At 42.7% G+C, this 23,845-nt stretch overlaps 1 protein-coding gene across 8 annotated transcripts in view; it reads left to right on the top strand.

The window, feature by feature from the left end:
- FN1 (fibronectin 1) overlaps positions 1-20,925 on the top strand; it is an 83,235-nt gene extending 62,310 nt beyond the window's left edge. For 2 of the 8 annotated variants that reach the window (XM_033171091.1, XM_033171055.1), the window contains 15 exons: positions 668-781; positions 3,184-3,453; positions 4,758-4,945; positions 6,918-7,005; positions 7,885-8,061; positions 9,083-9,172; positions 9,409-9,588; positions 10,531-10,620; positions 12,039-12,478; positions 14,714-14,852; positions 15,425-15,589; positions 17,177-17,302; positions 18,019-18,125; positions 19,470-19,580; positions 20,182-20,925. In XM_033171091.1, coding sequence (XP_033026982.1) covers positions 668-781; positions 3,184-3,453; positions 4,758-4,945; positions 6,918-7,005; positions 7,885-8,061; positions 9,083-9,172; positions 9,409-9,588; positions 10,531-10,620; positions 12,039-12,478; positions 14,714-14,852; positions 15,425-15,589; positions 17,177-17,302; positions 18,019-18,125; positions 19,470-19,580; positions 20,182-20,259 — 2,363 coding nt within the window. In that variant the 3' untranslated portion in view covers positions 20,260-20,925. The remainder of the gene's footprint in view (positions 1-667; positions 782-3,183; positions 3,454-4,757; positions 4,946-6,917; positions 7,006-7,884; positions 8,062-9,082; positions 9,173-9,408; positions 9,589-10,530; positions 10,621-12,038; positions 12,479-14,713; positions 14,853-15,424; positions 15,590-17,176; positions 17,303-18,018; positions 18,126-19,469; positions 19,581-20,181) is intronic. The other 6 variants (XM_033171066.1, XM_033171100.1, XM_033171081.1 and 3 more) reach the window with 3 other exon arrangements.
- Positions 20,926-23,845: the final 2,920 nt, after the last annotated feature.

Below are 23,845 nucleotides of genomic sequence, written 5' to 3'. Positions count from 1 at the left end.
CCCCATTCATCCAAATCAAGTTCTACTCCGATTAGGAGAAACAGGAAGAGGAGCCCAAACCTGAGGCTTTGCTCAGGCTTGTTCTGGCTCATGCATTTAGTTCTAGGACAGCCTCGCCCAACCTGGTGCCCCTCTAGCATGCTGGCTGAGGGTGATGGGAGTTGTAGTCCATCTAATAGTCACATGAGACTAAGGCACTGCACATAAAGATAACATCTTCTGGACCAACATAGTGTTTAGTGTACCTCTTCCAGAATGACAGAACAAGTCTGCAGCAGTGGACAAGCATCATGGTCTTGAGATGTGTTGGCAACATCCTAAGAGTATTTTTTTCAAGATTGCAAATATTGTTATTCACCTTTAATTAGACATCTGATTTCCTCCTTGCAAATGTTTGTTAAAAAGCCCCCAGTGTACAATATATTTCATTGGAACTGGCTTATAGAGCAAAGAATTTCTGCATTTTTCATTCTGAAGAAATTTGAGTGTGGAATCCATTAACAAAGCATTTTTTGATCTGGAACTATTTGTGTTAATCTAGAGCAAGTTGCCTTTCCACTTGGAGCACAAAGGAACACTTGCACAAGGGTCTCAGTTGTGACAGAATGAGGCCATCCATAAATAACGTTTCATTCCTGATTAATGTTTTATTGGCCTTTTGTTGCAGATCAAACTGAAGTTACAATTGATGGACTGCAACCTACAATTGAGTATGTAGTTAGTGTCTACGCCCAAGGTCAAAATGGAGAAAGCCAGCCTCTGGTTGAGACAGCTGTCACAAGTATGTATTTTGCATTTTTCTGAGTTTTACAGCAGGAACACGGTGTCTCTGAATGCTTGAATTCACCGGACATATCTACTTCCAGAAATCTGTGCAAAACACAGAAAACGGCATCATTCCCACTGATACAACCTAGAGAGGCTGCTAAAACTCGGTTGCTCGCCCCAGCCTCAGAAGATGTCTTTGAGTATAGCTAAAAATGGTCAATGCAAAAAATGAAAAACCTCGACTGCTTTTAAATGTGTGTGAAATACTGTACTTTCTATGGTAAGATAGTAAAGGTGACGGCTGGAGATTACAAACTCCTTTTACATACTATCTGACAAAGATAGTAATGCTGAGGTTGTGTATCTCTTTTCTTTATTCCTGTCAGCAGCCTTCGGGAAGGTAAATAACCAATAACAGTGAAATTAGTTCAAGTCACTTGAAAGCATAAAATTCAAAGTTTGAAATCTGCATATCAAATTTCGATGAAAAACAAAGTGAAGGAGGAGACTAGCGCTCTCTCTCTCTGTGTGTGTGTAGCACAATCCAGCATTTTCAACCCTGAAGTAAATCTGCACACTAACAATGCACGTTGAGGCACAAATACTTCCTGGTGAGTTTAACTGCTCGCCGTATGCTCTGTGCCCTGACAAATCGGGGCAGACTTGTCCACAGTAATACAGTCAGGCTATGATCTTTCCCTGTCCAAATGCTATGGCTGTGTGGGATCAACAGAGCTCTGTTTGTGTCCCGTCCCCCCACTCAAAGTATTCACAGGAGAATGGGAAGTCTGTGTGCACCTTCCATATCCCCATCCAGCCTTCCTTTGCCTGTACATATTGAACAAGCAGAGCAGGGGGAGAATTGGATAAAAATATATGAAGAGCATGGCTAGATCACACCATCTTGTCCAGCACGTGCACAGGTGCATCTGGGAGGTTCATAAGGAAGACATGGGCGGTGTGAACAGATCTTCTGTTTCCTGCTCAGGGAAGGAGAGGAGAGCAGGGCTCCATTGAACACCAGGGGGCTCCTCCATGCACAGGTGCTGTGGCCATGGGGCGAAAAATTAACCCAGCTAAGAAAAAGAACTCTGGAATTGAAAGAGAAACAAGACAGCATTCTGAAACCCCAGACTTGTGCAAAAGAAGTCACCTTTTCTAAGCATAGAAAATGCACAACTCTAACATCACTTTACTATCAATGGTGGCAAAACATGCAATCCTTTGAATCTTCTTTTTTAAGATGAAAAGAATGCTCCTTGGCTCACGGAAACTGGCTCAGTGCTCAGTTCTGTGCATACTTACTCAGCAGCAAGGTAAATTGTGTCCAATGGGACTTCCTCCCAAGTAAGTATGCATAGAATTGCAGTGCTAGTTTTACCGGCATCTTGAAAAGCGATCCATGCTGCTCTCTGCTGCCTAAGAGCTGCTTCCGATGTTACTGTTTAGGTACATGGAAGCACTCCCAGAAGTCACTTCTGTGTTTGCAAACATCCTGAGGAAATGGAAGAAAATATATGAACTCCAGGACTTCTGAAGCAGTCCGTGTCTATCCTGGAGCTGACACTATGCCTTCCAGGCTGTTTTCAGTCATGGAAACAGAATCACTAATATGCTGAAATTGTTATAGCAAAAGTAACATCCTGGTCTGCCAAAGACTATCTTTAATTTATGCTTGCATAGCCACATCCTTTGAAAGATAAAGCATCGTATGCATATGGCAATAATTTGCAAAAATGGTGTTTTGTTTTTGACAAATTGATATGTGGATGTTAATTTGTTGAAATAGCTGCCTTGAGGCCTTTCTGCAGTCACTTACAGCAGTACAAGACAATGATCAGCTTGATTCTCTGATCTGGCTGGTGCAGAGCGCTTTTGGGAAACACAGTTCCTCCATCAAAGGGATTGTGGGCTAACAAAAATAGTTGCAGGTCCATGGGAATCGTATTTGAGGAGGGTCTTTAGCCAAGGCCATTTTCTGATGGGGGATTGAGCTTGCCAGATTCCAGGCTCCTTCCTTGCTTCTGCCTGTCCGGATTTCTGGGTTGCAGCAAAAAGCATCAGTGCAACGGTCAGATCAGCTGAAACCATCAGAGGTGTGCTGCTGTGACTACCAGACATTCGATTCCCAAAAAAGCTTGTGCTTTATGCTGATTGCTGTTTGCAATAGCATAACATACAGCTGAAAAACATGGCACAAGTCTTAACTGCTACACCTCCGTTGTGCTGCTGTAAATGGCTCTGCAGGCTGCTAGCTAAATAAATAAATAAATAAATAAATAGTTTCTATTTCGGGATGTGCAGAAATAGAAGATTGCTTTGCATGCCTATAACAAAGTGCTTTGTGCTACCCAAACCTGCTTCCCCCGCCCCCTTCCCCTCCACTTAATCTTTCATCATTAATTTGCCTAACAGACATTGACCGCCCTAAAGGACTGACATTCACTGAGGTGGATGTCGATTCCATCAAAATTGCTTGGGAAAGCCCACAGGGGCAAGTCACCAGGTACAGGGTGACCTACTCAACCCCTGAGGATGGAATCCATGAGCTATTGCCTGCTCCAGATGGCGAAGACGACACTGCAGAGCTGCATGGCCTCAGGCCTGGTTCTGAGTACACTGTCCGCATCGTTGCCTTGCACAATGGTTTGGAGAGCCTACCTCTGATTGGGACCCAGTCCACAGGTACACGCATAGCAATGCCACCTGGTGGCCAGGGCAGCTGCTGCCATCGTTGCCTGGCTGGCCAGAATAGTTTCCAAGTGCTGCTGGTTTCTCATCTATGAGACCTCCAGTTCAGGAGAACGCCTTTGGTGTGGGGACATGGAGACATGGGTTTCTTTTGCATGGAAGATGAAGGATATCAGAACACACACACACACACACACACACACACACACACACACACACTATTGACTTTGGAATCAAGGGACGTGTAGCCTTTTCCTCCCTTAAAAAGATTACCTTCGATAAAAGGAAAAAGTGATTAGTTTTCACTTTTTAAAAAAGCCTTGGGCAGGGGTTCTGAAGGTCCCCTATGGCAATTCCATTTGCCCATTCTCCTCCTTCCTTTCTCACCACCTTGATCACCATTGCAGCAGATGCCCACAGTCCGTCCTTGCACATCCTTTTAATTTCACTAGTACTCGCGCACAGAATGTTTGAGCACAGAATTTGACTGATTTTGGGCATTCCCCTTTGTCAGCCTAGTCAATAAATGTCGGTAAGTCTCTGCAATGTGTTACCTTCATGTAATCTTGATTATCGTTGATTCTGTAAAATCATAATTGGGAGCCAGTGTGGTGTAGTGGTTAAGAGCGGTAGACTCGTAATCTGGGGAACCGGGTTCGCGTCTCCGCTCCTCCACATGCAGCTGCTGGGTGACCTTGGGCTAGTCACACTTCTTTGAAGTCTCTCAACCCCACTCACCTCACAGAGTGTTTGTTGTGGGGGAGGAAGGGAAAGGAGAATGTTAGCCGCTTTGAGACTCCTTCGGGTAGTGAAAAGCGGGATATCAAATCCAAACTCTTCTTCTTCATCATATTTCCAAAATCACATAATTGACCCTGCTTTGGGGCAGGCACAGCAGAATGCTGCCTGGTTATACCCATAGCCACTCTTTAAAATTCTAAATCTGTAACAAGGGACATTAGAAAACAGCACCAATCACCTCCACGTACGTGTGTATGTGTGTGTGTCAAATTTTGGCAGCATTGTTTAAAGATGACTTTGTAGCTTAGTTGTTTTTCCAGCAACTATCTTCCATTACTGATGATCCATGTATAAAAATATTTCAGTGCATACTTGTCTTGTTCAGGGCACCTGGATTTTGAAACTTCCTTTCTGTTAGATTTTTTAAAGACACCTGATCACATCATCAAAACTGCAGTCACCTGAAACAATACCGGTGACTTCACAGCAGGGCTAGCCATTTCTCTACTCATTACTACTCCCGAAGTAACCTAAATTTTTAATCCTAAATTTGACAGCAATCCCACCTCCTATGAACCTGAAGTTTACTCAGGTTGCTCCAACCAGCCTGACAGTCACCTGGACTGCACCTAATGTTCAGCTTACTGGATACCGAATCAGAGTGAACCCCAAGGATAAGAACGGGCCAATGAAAGAAATCAACCTCTCTCCAGATAGCACATCTGCTGTTGTCTCGGGACTCATGGTAATTCTTCTTTTTATATTTATTTTTTTGAAAGGATGTTTTAATTGTGTTTTTACATACAGTTCAAAAAGAATAAGTAAAGAATAAATGGAGAAAATGAAAACAAAACCACTACAAACCAAGGACACAACACAAAACACCTAAGGACCTCCCTCCTTCTCTGATATCTTCTCTTTTACCTCTCTTCTGCGTATTCTTAGTTACCAGAGTTCTACTCTTTGTACTAATTTTCTCCTACTTCCTCTTATACTGCTGAATTTATTCAAGTCATGCTAATCTGTTCACTTCTTTATACTGGTTTTTTTAAATACTCTACAAACATTTTCCAATCCTTTTTGTATTCTTGGGGACTTCTGTTACTTATTCCCAAAAGAAAAACTTCTGGTTTCTTGGGAAATGTTCTCTTAAGTATTTCCCCCCCCCCTTAATTCCCATAATTCCTGGATTATTTTACATGACTACTACATGTGGTAAAATTCTTCTTTTTAAATGCATTTGATTATAGTTGTTTTGAAGCCACAAAATTATTTGGGGCAGAAGTTCAACCTATATTGAGCTTGACTACACATTCAGTGCTCTCTCATAACTATTATTTGCTTCGTTCAAATCAGGGTGGATTTGATTTAAATCACAATTTAAATCACTAGTCATTAAGGCTTGATTTAAATCACAGTTTTCTACATAAAGACTAATTCTTGCTGGTATAACATTAATATGCAAGTAGATGAAGATTTTTAGAATAACAACTTTTCATATTAGTTTTTTTATCCCCAGTTTAATAGGTTAATCATTCATATTTGGACAACTTTTCTGTTGTACTTGGGAAGGAGAAAAATAATCATTACCTTAATAATAACAATTTAAATAGATTTATTAGATCCATTCCACTCCAAACAATCAGAAAAATATTGTTTCTATTCTGTTCACTGAACTTCTTGAAACTTAGCACTGAAGGGGTTGATTCTGTATTCATAGGTTTGTAGAACAATAGGATTAAGGTCTTTTTCTCAACTCTGTTCATGTTATAACATTTTTGCTGTGAAGAAGAGGCATGTGATCTCTGCTGAGTCAAATTCAGTTTTGAGAACTGCAAAAGTAAACCAAGCATCTGTGATAATATCTTTTAGGCAGAGAAACTGCCCAATAATCATACAAAAACCTCTGGAAGAGCATAAATGACATTGTGATTGGATTAATGGAATTTATTTACCAAAAAAGTAAACATATACAGCCTTATTCTGCATAATTAAAAAACTAATCTTTATTTCATGATTGAATAACCTTTGGATGGTAATATATTTTCACCAAAACATTTTATTTTTAAAAATCCGATTTAAATCAAGAAAATCCGATTTAAATAAAAAAAAATCCGATTTTATCCACCCTGATTGAAATACATTATAGCAAGCAGCATAGGCACTGAAACCACCTCCCATTCCTCCAAAAGGGTTTTCCATTGAAGACAGAGAGTTATGGGTATATCTCCTGACAGGCCTTGGGACTGCAGTCACTGTTGCCATGTGTAACGTTCATTCTATGTAGCTCATAAAAGATGCATATGGACAGTGGGGTTTTGTTTTTTTGAAAAAAGGTGGAGTTGCACACCATGAAGTTGTTACAGTAAGTGACTGTAACAACATTTGAGGGTGGGTGAGTGCCGGTACAGCATGCCCTTGGAATTCCCCCAGAAAAAAGCTCTACATGCGGAATATGCAATTCTCCAAAAGAGCAGATAAAAATCTAATTACCAAGGGATGGAAGCCACTGAAAAATGCTCGTTTCTTTGTGTCATCTGAATATTTGGCTCCAGCTGGTGTTCTGATTGCTCAATAAGGCTCCCAACACTTCACAATGCATTGGATTAGAGAATATAAACCAAGAGCAGGCTTCTTGAAGTGGCTTCTGTGTCGGCTTTTTGTGACCTCCTGGAGGATGTAAATCTCTTAACAGTCCATGGTTTTGTTACATCTAGGTGGCAACCAAATATGAAGTCAGCATCTATGCTCTGAAGGACTCTCTGACCAGCAGACCTGCCCAGGGTGTAGTCACTACCCTAGAGAGTAAGTTAGTCAACATTTCAAAATAGCCATAGAGTCACTGATTCGAAGGTAAAAACATTCGGAGCTTTTTCAGTTTCGAGAAAAGGCAAAGAAGTGGGAAGGGGGAGGACATGATAGAGGTGTATAAAATTATGCATGGTGTGAAGAAAGAGGATAGATAAGTCCCCCCAATTGCCCAATATTAGAACCCAGGACCATCAAATAAGGCTGAGTGTTGAAAAACTCAGGGGAGACCAAAGGAAGTTCACACCACAATCTGCTGTGAGGACCACCAATTTAGATGCCTTTAAAAGAGGGTTATTCATGGACTATCAACAGTTGCTAGTCATGATGGCTGTCGGAGGCAGCAGGTTTCTAAATAGAAGTCATTGGGGAGCACCAATGGGGAGAGGGCTATTGCCCTTGCTGTGTCCTGCTTCTTTCCTTTCCACAGACATTTAGTTGGTCATTGTTGTGATACAGGATGCTAGTCTAGATTGGTCATATCCTGCAGGGCTCTTCTCATATTTTTTGGGAGTGCCTGGAAATGGGTTCCTAGAATCACTGAGTGAGAACTAGGCAGATTGGGTTTTGGGGTATAAATAAGTGGTAGTTCTGAAGCGGCCTTTTAGTGGAATTTGCCTCAATGCATGTTTCCAAGGCTGCATGCACCCTTTACTTTTAAGGCACATTTGAAGCACTAGCCCCCCCCCCCAAATAATCCTGACTGTTGTAGTTTACCCCTCACAGAATTACAGTTCCCAGCAACCCTTCACTGCAGTGCCCAAAATTCTTCAAGAGAAGAAATATGTGTAAGAGTGTTTTTTAAAGGTATAGTGTGACTGCAAACAGCTGTGTATGACTGTGGTGCTAACAGACTGTTGCCTGACTTTTGTGCAGATGTCAGCCCTCCCCGCAGGGCACGTGTCACAGATGTCACAGAGAGGACCATCACAATCGTCTGGCGTACCAAGACTGAGACAATCACTGGTTTCCATATTGATGCTGTCCCAGCAAGTGGTCAAAATCCTGTCCAACGAACAATTGGCCCCGATTTTAGAACCTACACGATCACTGGTATGTGAACTTATTCACACCGCCTCTGTATCTGCTCATCGTCACATCGTCTTCTTGGCTCTTCCTTTCCATACCTCCACTACTTAGTGTTTCCTTATGTCCTTCCTCTTCAGTATGATTTCAGAATGCAGCAGGGATGTCTGTGTAAATGTCTGCTACAAAAACTCTGCACACCTTCAATAGAAGCGGCACAATAGACCCTAATCTATAATTTCTATAATTATATATGAAATTATTATTAATTATAAGAAATTATGGGCTCTATAATTTCTTATAACTTAAATTGGTCAAGCAACATCAATAGTATTATTTAAAAGGTCCACCAGAGGCTGTATTTCTTGCGTCAACTGAGGAAATTTAAATTGTCCCAGGAAGTGTTGATCCAATTCTACAGAGGCATCATTGAAACTGTTCTCTGTAATTCTATAACAGCTTGGTACGGTACAGCCTCCCAAGAGAGACAAGAAAAGGCTCCAACGAGCTGTAAGAATTGCAGAAAGGGTAATTGGTGTTAGCTTGCCTTCAATAGAGACAATTTATGCTACCCGAGTTAGGAAGAGAGCAGAGAGAATTGTAGCAGATCCTTTACATCCCGGTCATCATCTGCTTGATTTACTTCCATCTGGACATCGCTACAGGACTTCATATACAAAATCGGCCAGGCACAAGAATAGTTTTTTCCCTTGTGCCATTAAATTGTTAAATTCGTAGTTGTATAGCTGAAGGGGAGGTAAAATATGGGTGGGGTTTCTTTGCTTCTTTGTATTGTGAGAGGAACAGTGTCTGTATGTTTACATTGCAATGTAGCTGAAACAAATTCCAAGTATGTTGGAAAATGTACTTTGCCAATAATAATAAATTATTCCTATTCCTAATCCCCATCTCCGCCATTCATGGTGATGCCACCCTTAGGGCTTGTCAGCCAACATGTTTTTATTGACTTGAGGTGCAATGCTGTTCAGAACAGAACTTTGTATGAGCAAGATCTATTTTATTTTTAATATTTCACTTTGAATCACAGGCTTGCAGCCCGGCACCGACTACAAGATTTACATCTACACCCTGAACGGCAATGCTCGCAGTTCCCCAGTAGTGATTGATGCTTCCACTGGTAATGGCAGTTTATAAAAACTCATATTAACTGAAATGGTGGTTTCCTTTCCTTTGATCATGTAAATCATCTGTGACATGTTACAGCAATGATTCTCTTCCCCCTGCTTGGGCTTTGGGGAAGAAGCAGAATGTTGTCAGACTTGTAGCTGAAACATATGGAAACTGTATTTCCCCCTTGGGGGATATGATGTCATATTAAAATACATGCTCTCAATGGTTTTATTTGTTCCTTAGCCATTGACGCCCCCTCCAACCTCCGCTTCCTTACAACCACAAGCAACTCCCTGCTGCTCACTTGGCAGCCACCCCGGGCCAAGATCACAGGATACATCATCAAGTATGAGCAGGCTGGTGGGCAGCCTAGGGAGGTGCTTCCTCGTCCCCGCCCAGGCACTACAGAGGCCACTATTACAGGTATGTACCCCTCCCCAAAGAAGTCAGCTGTTCAGCTGAGCGGTGGGATAAGCCTGTTTGTTGCTTGTGGGGTGGGGGGGGGGTTTGGGGTTTGGTAATGACAATGGCGTTTCCGTGCGCTGCTCTGGTTTGCCAGAAGCGGCTTAGTCATGCTGGCCACATGACCCGGAAGCTGGACACTGGCTCCCTCTGCCAATAAAGCGAGATGAGCACCGCAACCCCAGAGTCGTCCGCGAACTGGACCTAATGGTCAGGGGTCCCTTTACCTAATGACAACTTTTGACCCTGCCTCAACAATTTTGCCAGTTGTAACTAGTGCATTTTGTCCCAAAGACCTGAAAAGGAGCAGTTGAGAACTAAGCCTACTCCTACATGCACAGCCACAGTCTGGGACCATGTCTTGGTCATGCTAAAATGCAGCAGGCCCCAGGAACCAGCCAATAGACCAGTTTGGTTCAGTTGTTTCAGAATATGGACCTTATTAGCACTTCTAACCTTTAGAAGCCTGCCTCTTATCTAGCTATCTATTTAGAAACATGTATATCCCACCTTTCCACTGTGACTGCATTTACAAAATCTGAACTTAACAGGACAACAGATGAACAGTATTAAATAACAGAGAGATGAAAGTAATAAAACAAGAAAAACAGAGAAACCATATTGAAATATAAGAAGTTAAGCCAGCAAAACCTTATCCTGGCAAGATAAATGCCTATCTGAATAATAACTAGATGGTAGTAAATGGGAGCAGTGTGTGTATAGAGTACAGAACTAGAAACCTATAAACATTTACCTGATAGTAAGCTCCATGAAAAACAACGAGACTTACTTTTGAGTAAGCATGCATAAGATTGCACTGCAAGCTGTTGTGCCAACCTTGAATACTGCTTCTTTTGAATACTACTTCCTTTTAAAAATGGGTTTCTGCCAACCCTTTGTCAGGTCTGGAGCCCGGAACAGAATATGTTATCTATGTATTTGCTGTGAAGAATAATCAGAAGAGTGAACCATTGATTGGAAGAACAAAAACAGGTAAAACACCTTCAATCTTACTGAGCATGAAAGAGAAGCTAGATGCAGTTCTGTTTTGAATTTCAGTTAATGCCATTGCCACACAACTGATGGCACATCACTGCTTAAAATTTCCTTTGTATATCTGGACACAAGTGGAGACATTCATCAATCTGTATATGTATATTCGGATAAGTTGGTAATCCTGACCTGCAAAGTACTAATGCAGTTTAATAGATTTGGCTGCGGTTGACAAACCTCCTTTCACTTTTTGTCTTACCTGTTTCCTACTTTTAAGATGGTTGGTTTAACATTGTTGCTTACCTTTAAATCCGTTAGAAACTGAGAGTACACTCCAATCCAAATTAAACATGTCTGCTCAAACTTAAGCCTCACAACGTTCAATAGTATATGGGGTTGCAGCCTCAGCATTTAATTTGATTGGTGAGAGGTAAGCACTTGCTTAACTCTCCTTAATTGTAAATCAGTGGAACCTGCAAATGCTTGATTTGATCTGGATTGTAACCCATCTAGCTTTGTATAGATTCAAAAGGAGAAATCTATATTGACTAGTAGATATCAGTTGGTGCATGCTGGTCTCAGTGACTTGTTCATACATTAAGACTCAAGAGCTGCTTTTTCTCAGAAGAAAAGGAGTCAAGAGCTTCAGTCATGGATGATTGACTTAACTCTCAGTTAGTTTCAAACCAGATTCACCTTTGAAGTGTTGTAAGAAATTACGGATATATATATATATATATATATATATATATATATATATTCATAAGTGTTCCAAGCAAACAAGGCCACGTATTTGAAGCAGCACAGGAAGACAGGGTTGACACCATATTGACTCTCAAAACTGACCAAATTTTCTTACAACAGAAGTGTGTGGTAAGTAGTTGTAAAGTAGAGGGGTGTTATCATCCTAAGCTAAATGATTTTGGAAATAGGTGCAAGGAGTAATGTAGTATATAATATTTCTCCCCTTTAGCTGAAATTACAACAAAGGAACGGAATATAGTGGTCCCAGGGCATAATTTGAGGGTACATAATGCAGCCTGGTGAGAGTCATGTACACACTGCCTTCCATGGTGGAAGAGTGGCAAAAGATAATTATCAGCAAAAGATAATTTCTTTCGCTTCATAGGGGATTGTCTCCAAGGTACAAAAATTGTCATCACTTGGGCTCATCTTGAGTTCTGTGGGCACATGCTTTTGCCTTCTGGTTGAAGTGCTCTAAGTAGCCTCTGTAGAGAAAATGCATGATGACTTTTTAGGACCATGCAGCACCCTTGAGAATGCTGCTAACATTTAATTGCTTGAATTAGGCAGTGTTTTATGGAGCAGCTGCTTAGTTTGTTTCATAATGAAAGCAGCGCTTGCTGAAGGGTCCTTGAGAACCTGGCTTTGACTGCTTCTCACCTCTCTTTGGCTAGATGAGCTTCCTCACCTAGTAACGCTGCCACACTCTGGCCAAGGTGTGTCAGAGAACCTGGATGTGCCCAGCGCTGCGGAGAACACACCTTACCTCACCAACAACCCGCATGATAATGGAAATGGTATCCAACTTCCAGGGACTTCTGGTCAGCAGCCTATATTGAGCAAGCCAGGCCAACAAGTCATTGTGGAAGTATATGGGTCTCGGACCCCTACCACTGCCACCACCCCAGTGAGACGTAGGCCAAATGTGCAGCCTGGAGACCTACCAGATGTGGATGAAAATGTTTATTATCCCCACAACCTTCTGCCCAAGAATAATCACACGAGGCTCCAGGAAGCAGTTTCTCAGACAACCATTTCTTGGACGCCCTATTCAGAGAGCACGGAATACATTATCTCTTGTCAACCTGTTGGTGCCGAGGAGGAGCCTGTAGAGGTAACTTGGTTTTGTTCATTTCTAAAAGGTAGTGGTAATTGCGTGGCTATGTCCCTCCCCTCCCCGTAAATAATGACACGGACACATTATGTATATTTAATGGGCGTAAAGGCCACAACTTTATTGGTTACGGATGTTGAGCGGTATTGGCTTAGGCATTGGACCCTAACAGCTATATCTGACCCCAACCCGTGTGTTGGGAGTCAGTGAAGGGTTAACCACCAGTAAGGAACCCCAGTGATGAACATCGCCCAGGATTCCCCCTGTGATCACCGTAAGGGGTGTGCCTTAGGCCCTCAGCTCCCCGGGCTTCGGACAGGGCCACACCCCCGGAAACCTTTAACAGAATACCCTTCATTTGAGGGGCAGTTGATGACGCTACCTCCCCTCCCCACTTCATATGGTAATTTTCCAATGCCTAACCGCCAAACCAAGAGTTGTGACGATTGCTATGAGGTAGGTGAAAAAACCCATTTGGCTAGCCCAATTGGGAAAAAGTCCTACAAGGCCCCCTGGCCAACCAAGGCGACCAACCGAAGTCCATAGCAAGGTCAGAGCTAAACCTAAGGGAGGGTGGGCGGGTGAACCTAACCAGCTGGGAAGCGGGACAAAGAGGGTGAGTTTCCCACCCGTCGCTACTTTAAAAGGACAGAGACACGCCCCCCCAGGCCAACCACATTGGTCGGCCTGCGGGAGGCATGGAATAGCCTACCAATTACGCAGGGGCTGATCAGGTTGTGACGCCCGCAAATCCACCTCCTGGCGATGCGGAAGTGGTCTTCTGGAAAAGTGTTGTTGTCACTGGCACTTTACCAAGTTTCATAGGCAAACTGTCTTCAAGACCCCATTCTCAAGGAATTTGCAATCTAATAAAGACTATGATGAAAACAGGGATGGGTTGCTAAAGGTAATGGTTAAATGTAGCCATTGAAGTTACACGTACTTTAATCTTCGTTGGATATTACTACTACTACTACTATTACTATTTAAATTTCTATTTCTTCAACTGAAGATCACAGGGCAGTTTACAATATAAAAATACAAAAATACATGTCATAATAACTAACAATAACAATAACAATAACCCCCTCAAGTTTAAAAGGCCATAGGTGGTTTAATTGGAGGCCTGGGAGAAGTGGAATGTTTTTGCCTCAAAATACGTAACCAAAGCGCCAGGCAAGCCTCCCTGAGGAAAGTGTTCCACAAATGGGGAGCCACGACAGAAAAGGCCCGTTCCTGTTTTGCCACCCTCTGAACCTCTCACAGAGGAGGCACACAAAGAAGGGCCTCAGATGATGATCACAGGGTCTAGGTTGGTTCATATGGGGAGAGGCAGTTCTTGAGATTTTGCGGTCCTGAGGATGAAGGAAAAGGAAAGCAGAGAAATGGCATTAATACACATTTAAGGGAGGCAATTCCTGGCATAAGGTGCAGTAATGGAAAATAGGTCATTTAATGAGTCATTGCAGGAGCTAATTAGTCTGCTAGGGTAATGGTAGAGCTACAGGGAGCAGAGACTACAGAACAGATAGAAGAAATGAGAGCTAAGATACCGGACTAATGTGGTAAAGTAACATGCTTTTGCTGCTACAGATGGGAATCCATGGTTATGAGGAGGGTTTTTTCTTGGTCTAAGGAAGAAATGAGGAGCCTGTGATTCTCCAGAAGTTGCTGGATTATGACACTTCTCATAACTGACCATTTGCCATGCTGGCTGGAGTTGATAGAAATTGGAGTCCAACAATATCTGGTGAGGCCACTCAGGTCCCTCATCTCTGTCCTATTGGATAGGGAATGTCTTGTCAAAAAGAGGATGGGCTTATCACTCCTTCAAAAAACTGGGACAAATACTGGTGTGGGGAAGAGACTTACTGTGATCTCCTCTTTCAACGTTACTAGAGCTGCACAGGAAGAAGACTTTGTGTCAGCTCCTCACCATGAAGGTGACATCAAAAAGTGGCCAAGCAGTAAATTGGCTGCTCAAATCTCACCCTGTTCTTGACAAGTTGAGTAGATCTAGGTAGCCTTATCATTGCATTTGTAAAAGAAGGGGGGGGAGGTCCTGGAATAAGGGAGACACGTCTCATCTGTATTTGGGTAAAGAGAAGCCATATCCTCATTGGATTGGACCCTGTTCTCTAGAAAATCAACTTGCTATACAGCCATTTCAGAGCCAGTGTTTCATTCTCCAAGAAAGCAAAATTCAACATGTTTAAACATCTTCTCAAATTGTAGCTCAGAGTTCCTGGCACATCGTCAAGCGCTACACTTACTGGTCTTACTAGAGGTGCCACCTACAACATCATAGTGGAGGCAATTAAAAATAGGAGAAGGCACAAAGTCCTTGAAGAGGTGGTCACAGTGGGCAATGCTGGTAAGTAGAAAGGGAGCACTTTGGGGGAAAGGGCTGCACTCTTCTTTTGTGTAATAACCTTGGTTTAGGATCACTGATGACTATGTTGTCCTTCTTTGGTTGGGTTTTACACTTGTGTCACACTAATCCTTCATGGAGTTCAACATGTCATGCATAGGTGTCTCCAGGCCACATGCCAGTTTAACCTCCCAGGTTAGAGAGAAAGTGACTGGGCCAGCTTCATGGCTGACTGGGGATTTGAACCCTGATCTCCCCACAACTGTACTCTTAACCACTGCACCATTCTAGCTCTCAAACTCCTCTTTCAATTGTGTATCTTTCAGCATACATTTCTGCCTGTTCTTTTGCTTCATCTGTGTTATATATTCAAAGAATCTTAGTGCCTGTTTAAGCAATGAAATCCAGGTCATAATCTGAACAAAGATAATTAAAATAGATTTTTGTGGTATTTATTGCTGCATGGAGACTTCATTATTACTGCCACCCTTTTGAGTGTGTGTGTGGGAGGGGGGTTGTTTGCTAAGAAGTGCTGCATGTTGTCATACAACTTTTCATTCTGTGTCCTTTTCCAGTTTCTGGAACATCAAACCAACCAACAGATGACTCATGTTATGATACATTCACTGGCTCCTTCTACTCTGTTGGGGAGGAATGGGAAAGAATGTCTGAAACTGGATTTAAACTCTGGTGCCAGTGTTTAGGCCTTGGCAGTGGACACTTCAGATGTGACTCTTCAAGTGAGTAGCTTCTTCTATTCATTTGGCTCCATTTCTAAAATGTGAGGCAATAAACCCCAAATACCTACACCTCCCCTCCTCAGAAGGGTGGTGAGGAATTCCCAGCATAGAACATCGCCAATCAAGTGCGCCACATAATCCCATACATTCTAGAAGACGAAACAAAACAATGGGCACACCTGGAGAGAGACATAATCAAAAATACCCCCACCACGGCATACCCATTTCTCCCAAACAAATCCCCACAACACTAAACAGGTTCACACAGACCATGCTTAAAGCATGGAAGGAAGAAGCAGGTAAACTGTCCCCAACCCCACCCCCACTAATCCTCCTGGCACACCACCCACTATTCCACCACGCAGCACAAAACCTCCAGATGAAAACCTGGCAAGCCAAAGGCTTATACCGCCTAGCGGGCTTCTGCAAAAATAACGACCCCACATTGACACAAGACAAACTAGGGAACACCCAAATGCCCTGGTTAACACACCACCGTTTTAATTGTGCTGTGATGTTAGACAACCCAGAAAAGGGGGTAGCTGGTTGTACAGTGGACAGTATAAAAGAATATGTTCTACTGTGTCCAGCACATTCAAAAAACATCCGCAATGCCTATCGTTTAAGGAGATGTTGAAATATCTGCCCTTGACAAAAGCTGAGGGAAAAACATTCAGTTGGCCCTGCGTTGGACTGGAATTATTAATTTTGAAATATAAGTGACCCTGCTATTTGTTGGATTTAAACCATATAACATAATCCAACTTGAGCAATGCCGGCATTAATTCTGGTTTACACCAGTTTTTTTCCAGTTAAAGTTCAGTATTTTGTTTGCTGCAGGAATTTCCCAGCTGACTGGTGACTACCCTGATGCCAAACACTTATATTATGTCTTTTTCAGTTAAAATAAGACACCTAATGGAACATTGCTTCTTCTGTGTGTGCTTCACATTTACAGATACTGAAAGCCAAATCCACAACTAAATAAATCCTGATAACTTGAAGACAATTTGATAAAACCTAAATACTACGCCTTGATCTTATTGCAAGTTATAGCCCTCATTCCCAGCCTTGCCATATATATCCTAGCAGCTTTAGAGCTTTCTAAAATAATCTTAACAACTCTCTTAAAAGCCATTTCACTTTCTAAATATGTTCATAATATGTTCCAGTGGCGAAGCACTGCTCAACCCTTAGCAAGATCAAATGCTTCTAGCTCACCTGGGATAAACACCCTCATGTAGTGATCACAGTAATGAGATCAACAGCAAATGGATGTGGCTGAAACACCCTAGAATTCTTTTTTGTATACCTGGGAACAATAACAGAGGAATTATTTTTTTATGGATACTGAACATGTCAGGTCCCTTTTAACCTCCAAACTGTGCCCAGCTGGCAGTTGACTGGATGAGAGCTCTTTTATGTTGAAATGCTGTTCTTTGTAAAGAGCTCCTTCTGCAAATCTGAGGCATTTGTCTATGGGACCCTAAGCCCCAGAATACATCAAGTGACCAACACATTGTCAAACAGGGCTCAGCGTGGACTCAGCATCCCTTTATTGATCTGTCATTTCTTTGGTTCGTTCAGAGTGGTGTCACGACAATGCTGTGAACTATAAGATTGGTGAGAAGTGGGACCGGCAAGGAGAGAATGGACAGATGATGAGCTGCACTTGCCTTGGGAATGGAAAGGGAGAATTCAAATGTGAACCTCGTACGTATGGACATTACCTTCCTTGATGTATAAAACAACATTCCTGCTGCTCTTTCAATGTACAGTCTTAGCTCTTTATTTTTGTGCTTGTCCCCAAAACAACCTAGAAGCGAAATCTAGGGTGCTGTTCAACTGGGTTTCACCCAGAGTAGATCCATTGAAATTAATGGGCCAAACGTATGGGTCTACTCGTGAGTTGAATGCCACCTCTAGTGATTTATTTTTCTGAATTCAAAGTAATCAAATTAAAATGAAAAGTTGGGGTCTGATTCCTGTCCGCTGGGACAATTCTTCTTACAGGAGTGTTTAACTGACAATGAGGGTGTTCATGCACAGGGTTGTTCGTTCTTTATACCACAAAAGGCAAGAAAAATGTGTTCCTGCTCCTGCCATCAGGATAAAGTTTCTGCCCGGTTTAGGTGCTCCCTCTTACAGGAAGTCAGTGCTGGTAGCCATAAATCAAAAGTACTCAACTAGGTTTCCTTCCCTCCTCCTCTTTTCCACAGGCTGGCAGGTAGGTGAAAACCTGAACAAAATCCTGCCAACCTGTGGATGAAGACCACACTGGAGATAACCTCCTAAATTGTCTTAAGAATCTTCCTGGTATAGGTTGGCACTGTTAAGGTGGATTTAATACTTGAGATGTTTGTCCTCTGAGTGGCAAAGTACATACCAATTATTAAAAAATTGCTTGTTCCTCGGCTTTTTTTTTGTAGATGAAGCAACATGCTATGATGAGGGCAAAATGTACCATGTAGGAGAGCAGTGGCAGAAGGAATATCTTGGGGCTATCTGCTCCTGTACTTGCTATGGAGGACAGCAGGTAAGCATTTTAATACCAGTGCTGTGACTTATAACAGGTAGCGTGGTGTGTGAGAGAGAGAGTGGGGGGAGGCAGGAGGGAATGTGACATACTTGCAGAATTTGGACATATTTTGTGGATAATGCCCACTCAGGTTCAGAGTTCATTACATTTTAAGGGACTCTACAGTAACATGCACTACACGTGAAATTGTTAAAGGGGAGCCTAAAGCAGAAATAAACGTGTGACATATGCATTTCTGCCCGGTTTTACAGGCATGCTCTGATTTACTAATACTAATGCCACTTTCAGAACAAGTACTTTTGCAGCATTGTGGATGAAGAGCTGCCTAGGTCAGTGTTTTTCAACCACTGTTCCGAGGCACACTAGTGTGCCGCGAGATGTTAACTGGTGTGCCGTGGGGAAAATTGAAAAATTACTTTATATATAGTCAATATAGGCACAGAGTTAATTTTTTTAACATTTTCTAATGGTGGTGTGCCTCGTGATTTTTTTCATGAAACAAGTGTGCCTTTGCCCAAAAAAGGTTGAAAAACACTGGCCTAGGTGACACAGTAGAATAGAATAGAATAGAATAGAATAATAATTTATTGGCCAAGTACATTTTTCAATATACTCGGAATTTGCTTTGGCTACATTACAATGTAAAATACATTATACAAACAATAGTAATTTACAGAGCAAGAGCCGAGGCTGCCCTTCTCGGCGTCTCTTAAGCTGTGTTGGTGAGTGTAGGCCCGCCTCCTAGGCCCGATGGAGTTGGCCAGAGGAGGGAGCGGTCTTCCCAGAACAGTACTGTTCCTGTCTATTAAATTCAAGTCTCCTAACATGTCTTTCATTCAGATAGACATTTATATATTATATTATATTATATTATATTATATTATATATTATATTATATTATATTATATTATATTATATTATATTATATTATATTATATTATATTATATTATATTATATTATAATTACCGGTAGATAGCTTTTGTAGTTGTTGAAATATTATCTCCCAAATGATCAGTACATCTGTTCATGCAAGTTATTTAAGCCTATACTGAAAACACTTAAAATGCTGTTAGTTCCTCTGCCTACTAAGACTGTAATCATACACAGACTTAGGGCTTCTGAGTTCCCATTGACTTAAAATCAGTGAAAATTTACCTGTATGAATGAACCCATGATACCTAGTGAATCGACCTCTCATTTTGACTGGATCTTTTCCCTAAGGATACGAAGGGGCACAATTGTGTATGCCACTTTTCTGCAAGGACAAATTTGAAATTTGATATATATGGCATCTTCCATTCAGAAGCTCATGCTAAAATGTAGTGTGTGTTTATTTAAAGGGCTGGCGTTGTGACAATTGTCGTAGGCCAGGTGCTGCGCTCTCACCTGAAGGTTCTCCTGGTCACACCTATTCACAGTACTCACAGAGACAGCAACAAACTTCAAATACTGTAAGTAAAGAAGCCCCATTCATCTGACAGCAGTGGCTGTTAAGCACTGCTCACTATTGTTGCCAAGAATGCAAATTCCTGGTAGTCTTCCACTATAAGACAGGCAACTTCTGTTGACTTCATGGGTCTCCCAGCAGTTTCTAATCTAAGAGACTGGTCAGATGCACAGCTTCAGCACCAAAATATTTAAAATAAGCCAGTCATCTGCACTGCCAGCCTAAAACAGTTCTAAATCACTTTCATGTGATGACTGACTAATCAGACATTCCTAGCCTGACTGCCACAGGCCTATGGTATGATATGGGATGAAACAAGACTGGAATGCAGGTTGTGTCGAGGGTGAGTGTGTTTATTGGACCATGTCCAGGTTAGTGGCAGAAGGTGGGAAAACCAATAGAGCCATCACTTTGATGAATGAAATGGAACAGGAACATTTCCATTCCCTTCAGCAAAACTGCCCGTCCCTCCACCTCACAATTCATCTGTTAAGGGTTTGCATTGCGAAATGTCAAGTGATGCAAGTGTTTTGGCTGAGCAAGATGTTTCCCACCTTCTAGACCTGTTGAGCTCTGATTTCCTTCCTCCTCCTCCTTTGCTCCAGCAGAACGTCCACTGCCCGATTGAGTGCTTCTACCCTTTGCATCTACAAGCAGAGACGCAGAATCGACGAGGAGACTAACACCAGCCAAGGAAAGTCTTTCTTGCCAAGACCATCCGCTCTAGAATGCTGCTAGAGGAAAGCAGGTCTGCTTAGGGTGGCCAGAGTGCCTTTCTCGGCTTTTGCTCAACTCACAGCTTCTCCAAGGGAGGCCACTCTTGGAGTGTCTCGAGACTTCTTTTCACAAAGGATAGTTGTATACTGTCTTGTCTTTTGCTCAGTGTTTCAATACCATTCAGTATTTTCCCTGAAGACGACTCATACTAACTCATAATTTGCTCAGCAACCAGTATCCGTAAGGAGGCTCTCCTGCCATAGGGAATGAATGAAAACCCAAAGTTCTATGTTCATCTAATTGTGCAGCTACCAATAGGGACTGCAAACCCCATCACTGTGATATTTTAAAATATGCACAGTCCTAATCTTTCTAAATTATCCTAATTTCTTTCCCTAGCGGTATGTTTGTATCTCGTACTGTTATTTATCAACATTGTTCTTCCTTTCCCTGCTCCCTTCCCTACCCCTCAGTGTGTTTTTTTTAACAGGAAAATATATTAAAGACACTTAGTACACCATGGACAGAGGAATTTGGTATAATTATGATCAGTGATTATTTTTTATACTGTAAGTGCCAAAGCTTTAACTACTGTGGGAGACAACTCTTTTAATAAAAAGATTTACAATCCAGCTGTGTGTCTAGTTGTCTTCTTTGGATTGTGTAGCTCATCCCCGGAACTGGAACGTGGAGCTCTTCTACACACACACACACACCCCTTCTAGGCACTGAAATACAGGTGCTGCGTAGCACCATTGGTGCAAACGTGGATCTATCACAACATAAAAATACAGCTCCTTTTTATTTTTTTTAAATTTTTATTTATCAAAACACCACCTACCTTGATGGTCTTTTCTCTACTCTTGCTCCATTCTGATCTAGACGGTTTGAACTTGTCAGGGGAGGAGGTAATGGTACAGAAAGATCTTGCTTTAGGGCAACAAGAGGAACTGATGTTGAATTGCTGGTGCTCCACGTCCAGTGATTCTGACCCTATTTTTAAAGCATTTGGCAACGGTACTCCCTGAGATCTTAACTGTCTTCAGTCACAACGTGAAACACAAGGCTAAAAACTTACAGAACCCAAGACTGCAATGATTACAACAACAAAATGCTAATACTGTAATACAGCTTTCGTTACTTCCTATTCACAATATGGCTTGCAATACTGTTAATGTTGCTATCATGAAAATTGCTGTTTGCGGTCTTTAAAACAGTGCAGGTGTCAGGGCTGGAGTCTGATTCAGGCCAGAAGAAGCAGAGCCAGTTGTTAGTGAAGTTAACCTTACTCAAGGCAACAAACATAAACTCAGCAACACACTGAGTAGGTCTTGCCAGGACTGATTATCCCCACCTTCTACCCCCTCTGAGGCTTCTCTCTGTCAGATGTTTCCCAAGCAGTCTTAAACTGCATCTGGGCATCTCTAATATTTGTTCCAGCCAGGTGGCGCTGTGGGTTAAACCACAGAGTCTAGGGCTTGCTGATCAGAAGGTCGGCAGTTCGAATCCCTGCCACGGGGTGAGCTCCCGTTGCTTGGTCCCAGCTCCTGCCCACCTAGCAGTTTGAAAGCACGTCAAAGTGCAAGTAGATAAATAGGGACCGCTCCAGCGGGAAGGTAAACGGCGTTTCCGTGCGCTGCCCTGGTTCGCCAGAAGCAGCTTTGTCATGCTGGCCACATGACCCGGAAGCTGTCTGCGGACAAACGCCGGCTCCCTTGGCCTATAGAGCGAGATGAGGGCTGCAACCCCAGAGTCGGACACAACTGGACCTGATGGTCAGGGGTCCCTTTACCTTTACCTTTACACATCACTTTGTGTGTCCTTGGAGACAAGGAGGAGGGGAGCTGGTCACGGTAGATGTTAGCTATTTGTGATCAAAAATAGTTTAATACATAAATGGTTGACTATAATTAATAATTAATAATAATAATAATAATACAGTGGTACCTCTGGTTAAGTACTTAATTCGTTCCGGAGGTCCGTTCTTAGCCTGAAACTGTTCTTAACCTGAAGCACTTTAGCTAATGGGGCCTCCTGCTGCCGCTGCACCGCCGGAGCACAATTTCTGTTCGTATCCTGAAGCAAAGCATTATTTCTGGGTTAGCTGAGTTTGTAACCTGAAGAGTATGTAACCCGAGGTACCACTGGAATTTATTATTTGTACCCCGCCCATCTGGCTAGGTTTCTTTACATCTATTTGTGAAATACGTTACAAATACTAACAGGAGAGGCAGACTCCGTGTCTTCTTCTGCAGCATCTTGGCTGCCCTCCTCTGATTCAGCCTCTGAGTCCGCTCACTGTCACCAGTTTGCCCTGCTCACTAACTCCTGTTGACCCAACAGCATATAAGGGGTGATATGATAGCCATGTTCAAATATATAAAAGGATGTCATATAGAGGAGGGAGAAAGGTTGTTTTCTGCTGCTCCAGAGAAGCGGACACGGAGCAATGGATTCAAACTACAAGAAAGATGATTCCACCTAAACATTAGGAAGAACTTCCTGACAGTAAGAGCTGTTCGGCAGTGGAATTAGCTGCCAAGGAGTGTGGTGGAGTCTCCTTCTTTGGAGGTCTTTAAGCAGAGGCTTGACAGCCATCTGTCAGGAATGCTTTGATGGTGTTTCCTGCTTGGCAGGGGGTTTGGACTGGATGGCCCTTGGGGTCTCTTCCAACTCTGTGATTTTATGATTCCTTGAACTCTCCTCAGTATCCCATCACCAATCCCTGGGCTCTGAGCCTTCCTCTTCTGAGGTTTCCCTTGGTGGTTCCTCAGCTGTTGCCTCCCACCACTGTTTGTCACCCAGCCATTTCCTGACAACAAGCAACTTCCCAGGGGGTGGGGGGGTGGGGAGTATGTTATGGGCCCTGCATGCATAAGCGGAAGTAGGGAACCCACTGCAGCTTCCCACCCAACAGCTGTTTAAAGGTTTGGTTGACTGGTGGCAGGGATGTTGGGACCAGAGTGGGAGAGGGAAGTGGTGGGCAGGAAAGGAGACTGTATTGGCCCTTCCTACTCTTTGCATGACTGGCGCTGAAGCAGCTTTGTGGCTGGACGCCCTCTCTCCCTTCCTCTTTTCCCTCCAAGAGGACAGGTGGTTTCACGCTTCTTTTTTTCTGTCTCATTGTTGACATTTTTTCAGCTCAGTTCCATTAGTGGGGGTAGCAGGATTTGTTGGGCAGCATGGGAGAGTCTCAAGAGTGAGCTCTCTCCAGTCCACCATCTTCCTAGAAGTCCCCCTCTTCGAGTGGGAGAGCGTGGCAGCAGTGAGAGTTCCCGCACACCACTTTGGAGCCCTTGCTGACTGTTTCTGGATTTTTGGCTCACTGGCGTACTCTACGGCCTCTGAGGAGTGTCTCCTTGGGGGCCATAAGGACTTTCCAGCTCTACCCCACCATTCCAGCTTAGAATTGTATTATTTCACAATGCTGTATGTATGCAGTCACATGTGACTCAATCGTGTGCAAGTAAGGGGATGACTGTATTTGCTCCTAGTAAAACTGTCCTAAAAGGCATTTATTTTTTAATCAATCCAGGCCACCAGTTCAATATG

Source organism: Lacerta agilis, chromosome 1 (genome assembly GCF_009819535.1).
Source record: "Lacerta agilis isolate rLacAgi1 chromosome 1, rLacAgi1.pri, whole genome shotgun sequence".
Taxonomy (NCBI): domain Eukaryota; kingdom Metazoa; phylum Chordata; class Lepidosauria; order Squamata; family Lacertidae; genus Lacerta; species Lacerta agilis.
The sequence above is the reverse complement of the archived record's forward strand: the minus strand, read 5'-3'. Positions and strand labels throughout refer to the sequence as shown.